Source organism: Myotis davidii, unplaced genomic scaffold (assembly GCF_000327345.1).
Source record: "Myotis davidii unplaced genomic scaffold, ASM32734v1 scaffold17, whole genome shotgun sequence".
NCBI lineage: Eukaryota > Metazoa > Chordata > Mammalia > Chiroptera > Vespertilionidae > Myotis > Myotis davidii.
In genome coordinates this window covers 69,903-77,570 of record NW_006288624.1, presented here as the reverse complement: position 1 = coordinate 77,570, position 7,668 = coordinate 69,903, and the positions used below count along the sequence as shown (strand labels likewise).

At 57.3% G+C, this 7,668-nt stretch overlaps 1 protein-coding gene across 1 annotated transcript in view; it reads left to right on the top strand.

Annotated features, from left to right (window-relative positions):
- PAPLN (papilin, proteoglycan-like sulfated glycoprotein) overlaps positions 1-7,668 on the top strand; it is a 49,564-nt gene that overhangs the window by 19,233 nt on the left and 22,663 nt on the right. The window contains exons 13-16 of the mRNA XM_015562003.1: positions 201-327; positions 1,252-1,459; positions 2,004-2,186; positions 2,577-2,718. Coding sequence (XP_015417489.1) covers positions 201-327; positions 1,252-1,459; positions 2,004-2,186; positions 2,577-2,718 — 660 coding nt within the window. The remainder of the gene's footprint in view (positions 1-200; positions 328-1,251; positions 1,460-2,003; positions 2,187-2,576; positions 2,719-7,668) is intronic.

Below are 7,668 nucleotides of genomic sequence, written 5' to 3'. Positions count from 1 at the left end.
GGGGGGGGGGGGGGGCGTGGTGCTCGGTCACTCGTAGCTAAAACTCTGAGCCTCAGTTTCCTCACCTGTAAATTGGAGATGATGACGGCATTTACCCCGGTCATCTGAGGCTTGATCAAGATGGCCGGCGTGGGCCTGGCCCAGAGAGGGCGTTTGGTGCCTGTTGCCTCACCAGCTCCCACCATGGCCGGGCTCTGCAGGTCACCAGTCCCGCCCCGTGTTCTGCACCATCAACAATGAGGTCTATCCCGACCACATGTGCCAGCACCAGCCACGGCCGGCGGCCCACCGCCCCTGCAGCCCTCACTCCTGCCCACAGACCCAACGGTGAGGCCCTTGCCAGCCCCTCCACCCATGATGGGGCCCAAGCACTTGGGTGGGAGGGATTGGGGTGCCGTGGCTGCTTGAGGTGTTGGGCACAGAGGTTGGGTGATCCAGCGCTCCCCGCAGCTGTGGCTGGAGTGGGGGCAGAGGCAGCTGTCCCTTGGGGCGGCAGTGGAGGAGCTGAGCATGAGGCCCGGCTACCCTGACCGCACAGTGCCCGGCCGTCCAGGCTGGTGGCTGGAGGGCTGGGGAAGGTACTGGAGGCCCCGTCTGTCTGAGCCGGCAGGGGGCTTGGCAGGTGCCCAGGGTGGCCAGAGATCGGGCAGAAGGACCTGAAGGTGCCTGCAATGCCTTTGTTCGTGCACAAAGCACCTCTTACCACACCTGCCCGGAGCCTGGTGCCTTGCAGGGCCCGGTGGGAACAGGTGATCTGCAGGCACAGGCCCCCGCAGGGCTGGCGCTGCCCTCCTGCCGTGGTGGCAGCTGGCCTCTCCGGATGGTGGGCCTTTGCATGTGTGGTGGGGCTGCCCTTTCCCCTGGGTCCTTGTGCCCAGGGCCAGGCAGGGCCCCTCTGAGTGCTGCCCCCAACCAAGGTCAGGCCCTGAGAGACTGGAGTCTGGCTGGGGGTGACAGGACCTGGTGAGAAGGCCCCAGGGAGGTGCGGGTGAGGGCAGGGGAGCTGAGGGAGGCAGCCTGGCTGCGTGGTGCGGGGCCAGCTCGTGGTGGTGGGAGATGGCGAGGGGGCCCGGGATCGGCCTTTGTGCGGAGCTCTCTGCCCCCCAGCTGCCCAGGCCCAGGTGGTCAGAGGATGGGCGGGGGGGGTGGGGGGCCTCCAGTCCACTCCTGTGTGTGAGAGCTGGCACCCCCTCGGGCCTGGCCTCGGCCCCGGCTGCTGGGCCGGCCTCACCGGTTCCTGCTCCCTGCCAGCTGGAAGACAGGGCCCTGGACGCCGTGCTCGGCCTCCTGCGGAGGCGGCTCCCAGTCCCGCTCCGTCTACTGCGTCTGGTCCGACGGGGCCGGCGGCGAGGAGGCGATGGAGGAGGTCCAGTGCGCAGGCCTGCCTGGCAAGCCCGCCACCACCCAGGCCTGCAACCTGCAGCGCTGCGCAGCCTGGCGGGAGGAGCCCTGGGGAGAGGTGAGGGGGGCCAGGCAGGGGTGGGCGGAAGTCAGAAGCTGGGTCTTGGGCCTAGGGCGGGGCTGGGAGGTTTGCTCTCTGCCGTGGAAACAGACCCAGTGAAGTCACCTGCTGGGTGGGCCTGGAAGCTGTGGCCAAAGCTGGGGCAAGGAGCGGGTGCTTAGCTTCCTGCTCCACTGCTTGTCCTCCTCGGGGTCCAGGCAGGGCGGGCAAGGCTTTGCCGTGGCAGGAAGGCAGCTGGCACGTTGCTTGGGGGCAAGGGAGGGGCCGCACAGTCCGGGGTGTTGGCCATGGCTTCTGACACCTACATGTGTCCAAGTTGCAAATGAGGGAAGGTGGAAAGTGCACCTCAGCCTGGTGTCAGCGTGCGCGGCTCAGGCTGTGTGACCTCAGGGGAGTGGCTCAGCCTCTCTGGTCCTGGGAGCTGGGCATGGGCCGTCGGGTGCTGTCCACCCTCCATGCCGGGCCGGTGGGCCTTTCGCTGTCTGACCAGCGTGGCTCCTGGGGTGAGAACCAGCAGCTGCTGACAGCCTGGTCCTCACAGTGCTCCGTCAGCTGCGGTGCCGGCATCCGGAGGAGGAGTGTCACTTGCCGGGGCGACGAGGGGTCTCTGCTGCATGCCACGGCCTGCTCCTTTAAGGACCAGCCGCCGCTCACTGAGCCCTGTGTGCACGACGACTGTCCCCACCTCAGTGACCAGGCCTGGCACGTAGGCGCCTGGAGTCCAGTGAGTACTTGCCCCCAGTACCTGCTGCCCAATCCTGGTCCCTTGGTCTCTGGTGGTGGCCGCATACATGCCTGTCCTTGGGTCTGACATGCACTTGGCATCCTCAGCCAGTTCCACGATGGCGGGGAGCAGGGACTGGGACAGCTGCCGGATGCCGATCACCTCGTTCACGCAGTCCAGGTTGGAAATGATGTTCAGCCGCACCTCTGGACACTGAGGGGGGGACAGGAGGGGTCTGAGGGAATGCACTGCGCATGGTGAGCCAGGACAGGGGGACCCTCCCCTGTGGGTACCCTCACGAGCTCTCTCCCTGCACCTGGGGCCCGCTGCCTCTGCACAGTGTCCTCTCTGTACACATGGTGTTCTCTCTCCTCACCCCATGGGCCCTAGTGCTCCAAGAGCTGCAGCTCGGGCATTCGGAGACGGCAGGTGGTGTGTGCCATTGGGCCACCCAGCCACTGCGGGAGCCTGCAGCTGCGGAAGCCGGCAGAGGTGGAGCCCTGTAACACGCAGGCCTGCCCCCTTCCTCCGGGTAAGGACGGGGTGGAGGCCGGCCGGACCCCTACTCCACCGCACACCCAGCCAGCACGTTCTGCCTCTGGGCCTTGGTCTGCGTCAGCCCCTGGGCAGCCCGCCTCCACCCCTGCCTCTGCTGCAGCCTTCGCCACCCACAGTGCAGTTCTCTGCCACCTGTTTCCCTCAGAGGGAGCGCCCCTTAGCCCACCCCACAGCTCACTGCACCTGCTATCACCCTTAGGTTAGTTTCTTGGGCTGCAGGGTTGTATCTGACTTGCAGGGCCTACTAGTTATAAGCTGCTTGAGGGCCGGGTCTCTGCCTTCCTTATTGCTGCTTACAGCCCCACGTGACAGTACTCAGTGTTTGTTGACTGAGTGCAGTGAGGGGAGAGGGTCCACACTGCTTCTGCGTCTGTCGCCCCCCTTCCCCACCATCCCCACTGGGAAAGGGTGTCCCAGGCGTGAGGAGCTGCTGGAGGGAGGTCATCGGGGTGAGCACCTGCTTGGTGTGAGGATGCGATATTCAGGAAAGTGCAGGTTGGCCGGGGTGTGGGGGTGGCCTTCTGGTGCAGAGGAGAGGTGTGTTGGGCCCTGACATACTAGTGATGGGGGCCCCGTGAGCCGTGATGGGGACCCCGTGAGCCAATGAGCCATGATGGGGACCCCATGTGCCGTGATGGGAAGCGGTAGGATTCCATGGAGGCCAGAAACCAGTGGCCTGGAGTCCACAGCTAACCTGGGCCGGGTTCAAATCTCCACTCCATTGCCGACCAACCGTGCGGCCTGGGCAGCTGCCCCTCCTCTCTGACCCTGCTTGCCCATCTGTATAATGGGGTCAGTAAGAGGGACTTCCCAGGCTGTGGGGAGTTGCTGGGCACAGGGCCCGCGCCACAGAACTCAGGAGCAAAGCGTGGGCCGTGGTGGCGGAGAGGCTCCGGCCTCCGCCTGGCCCCTGTGATGCATGAGCAGGAGGCCCCTCGGGCTCCTATGATCCAGCTCCCGAGAGCCACTCGGGGCCCCGGGGCCTGGACTCCTCCCCGCAGGGGTGGCCCTGAGCCTCCCGAGAGGCATTCACAAGGCAGAGGGAAGGAAGCGGAGGGAGACGTCCGGGCCAGGCTGAGTTGTTAGGCAAATACCCTCCACGATCATTTTTTAATTCTTTATTGTTGAAAGTCTTACCCGTGTCCCCTTCCCCCCATTGCCTCTCCCAGCCTGCCCCGCCCACCCGGCACAGTGGTTGTGGTGTGCGCTCATGGTGGAGACTCTGGAGAAATTAGAGAAATAGTTTATGTGGAGAAGCTTAGGTCGCCTCTGGTCCCGCCCACAGTGGCTTCGCTACTCCCAGGGATGTGTGTGGCTTTGTCTGCTTTTCCCCTTTGGGGCCATTTGGGTTGTGACCATTTTTCCAGCCTCATAGATGCTCATGGCGAGGGTGGAGAGTTGCGGGGTTCCCGTTGCTGTACCTGATGCTGTAGTGCAGACAGCGGATGCCCAGGGGGAGGTCGGGGGTCAGAGAGGCCCGTGAGGGTGGGTGCCTGAGTGGACGCCGGCAGCCTCTGCTTCCTCCTCTTTCTAGGCTCCAGAGCAGTGCTCGCCAATGGCAATAGAACGCCTGCCACAGACGGCGTTAGACGTCTTCTGAGAGCCACATTACAGATACAAAAAGAAATAAGTAAACTTATACTTAATAACATGTTTTACGTAACATGCGATTCAAATAAAAATTATGAAGGGGATATTTTTGCATTCTTTCTATATGAGATTTTAAAAAAATATATATTTTATTGATTTTTTACAGAGAGGAAGGGAGAAGGATAGAGAGTTAGAAACATGGATGAGAGAGAAACATCGACCAGCTGCCTCCCGCACACTCCCCACTGGGGATGTGCCCGCAACCGAGGTACATGCCCTTGACCGGAATCGAACCTGGGACCCTTCAGTCCGCAGGCCGACGCTCTATCCATTGAGCCAAACCGGTCAGGGCTACATGAGAATTTTTTAAAAAATAAATCTTCAGAATCCAATATATAATTTGCACTTACCGCACAGCTCCGTTCGGATGCTAACATTTCACTGGCATAGGTGATCAGCGTTTAGATTTCATAAAATATGCACTCAGAAGAGTAGATTGACTACCCAAGTTGTTCCAAACATACTGAGGTGTTTTCCTATGAATGAATCAAGCGTCAGTATTTAAATTTAAGATTAAATGAATCCTGATGAAAGAATGTCAAACGCAGGTTCTCCATCACTCTGGCCACATTCCAAGTGCTCAGTACTCTGCCCTCAGCCCAGGGTGCGAGGGCGGTGACGGGAGGTCTCAGGCTGCGGGCTGCTCAGGGCTCAGATTATATTGGTCAGGAGAGCCCACGGGAGCCATTGAAAGTTCTGGAGGAAGCGGTGACGCCATGAAAGCTGTTGGGGAGGACAAACTGGGCACCTGCCCGAGGGTCAGACTGACGGGGCGACAGCGGGGAGGCGGGAGCCGGGTGGGGAGCAGGCCGCAGACATGCCGGTGCTATAAAAGCAATAGAAGCGAAGGGGCAGGTGCTGGCCCAGCAGAGCCTGGCCCCAGAGGGTGTGTGGGGAGGGGTCCTGGGCGCCAGGGGAAGCCCGAACAGATGGATGGGGAGAGTCCACAGGGGAAGCGGAGGCAGGGTGGGCTTGGTGGACAGATGTCTCTCGCCTGGAGGTGGCAAGACAGCAGGCAGAGTCCCAGGCTGGCTGGGGACTGGGAATTCGGTCTGAGAGAATGGGGGGTGGGAGGGGGGGAAGTGACAGAACTGGAGGGAGAATTTGAGTCCGGAGAGAGGTTTGGGCCTGGGTGGGAGGGCAATAACACAAAAACAAAGATTTTATTGCATGACTACTGAAGTCTTCCAACCCTGACTTATTATTTTGTAAATATTCCCTGGGGACTGGCAAGATGCAGTCCACATGGGAATGGAATTTTCACTTGCTTTTTAAATTTTCTCCCATTGTGTAATAATGTGCTTATTGTGGAAAATTTGAAAAACGCTAACAAATAGAAGGACCCCACCCCCCCATCCCACCCAGCACACACGCCCGCACACACACGCCCGCACACACACGCCCGCACACACACGCACCCGCAAAGCCCTTAGAAAAGTTCACTCTGAGCCTTTGGGGTGTGTTCTGTCTCATTTTATTCATCATTTTTAAAAATTTCCGCTTTCTTTAGTCTTTTGCATTTTTCTCCAACATTTTATAATGAAAAACATTTTGAATAGCTGTCATGGTGATTGAATGTAATAAGCCATAACATTCACCCATTCTAATGATATAATTCATGATTTTTAGCAAATTTGCCCAGCTGAACAAGACAGGGGAAAATTTTTAAAATGGAAACGTAGAACTGTATAGTGAGGAGCCGTGTACCCACATTCTAAATTCTACAATTAATACTTTGTTATATTTTCTTTTTCCTGTTAAAAATATTTTTTAATTTCAGAGAGGAAGGGAGAGGGAGAGAGAGACACACCCATGATGAGAGAGAATCATTGACCGGCTGCCTCCTGCACACCCCACACTGGGACGAGCCCACAACCCAGGCAGGTGCCCCGGGTCGGGCTGCTTTTCATTATTCTCTTCCTACTCTTCCCTCTAGTGATCCAGTTACTTTTAATGTGGACTCTTTTCACTGAGGTAAAATTCACATAACATACGGCTAAACACTTTAGCGTGTTTGACTTGGCTGTTCGGGGGCGTCACAGTGTAGCCCAACCACCAGTTCCCCCCTGGTTTCAGAAATGCCCCTCACGCTGCAGAGCGTGGTGGACCCGCCGAGCCATCACGTCCTGTGAACCCCCATCCTCCCCAGAACCTGCCCTGCTTTCTGCCTGCGGATTTGCCCGTTCTGGACTGTGTCATGGATAAGGGTCCGTACACCTTCAGGGCCTGGCTTCTTCCACTTGGCAGAATGCTTCGGACGTGCACCAAGTTGTAGCAGGCACCAGCACGCCATTGCTTTTTATTTTTTATTTATTTTTTCTTATTGGCAATATTACAGATGTCCCCCACTTCTCCCCCTCTCCTCCCCTCCAACCAGCCCTCAGCCCCGCCCAGGCCTTCACCACTCTATCGTCTGTGTCCATGGGCTGTGCATATATGCATGTAAGTCTTCGGTTAATCTCTCCCCTCCCACCCCAATGCCATTGCTTTTTATGGCTGAATGACTCTTCTGTGGAGACACCACCATTTGTTTACCCCATTCATCTGCTGGTGGATGCTTGGGTAATTGCCACCTTTGGCTGTGTCAGGTCGTGCTGCTGCAAGCATTCACGTCCACGTTTCTGTGTGGACACGGGTTTTCATTTCTCTCGGGTTTGTACCTAGGAGTGGGATTGATGGACTCTGTGGTAATCCCAACGTTTAACTTCTTGAGGAACCGCCGGACTGTCACCACCGTGGCTGCACCGTTTTACATTCCCGCCAGCAATGAGGACAGGCCAGTCTGTCCACATCTTCACCCACAGTTATTATTCAGATTAAAATATATAGATATAGTTTATATATATTCGTATTGATTCTAGAGGAAATGGAAGAGAGAGGGAAGGAGACAGAAGCACCGGCCAGGCTATTCAGGTTTTTTTGTTCGAGCCACCCTAGTGGGTGTGAAGCAGTGTCTCCTCTCGGCTGTGTTTAGCATTTCCTGATGACCAATGATGCCGAATATCTCATGTGCTTTTCGGCCATTTGCGTATCTTTGGGAAATGCCTGTTCAGTTTCTTTGCTCGTTTTTAAATTGGGTTATTTGTTCTTTCGACAATCCAATTTTTAAAAATTGTGTATGACTTTTTGTCTTTTTTTTATAGTTGGGATCAAACAGATGCTAACTTTATATCTGGCTTCCTTTTTGCTGAACACGTAATATTAGCATTTTCTATGCGATCAAAGGCTCTTGTAAGACGTGGGAAGGGTGTCTTATGAAATCACAGGCACCGCT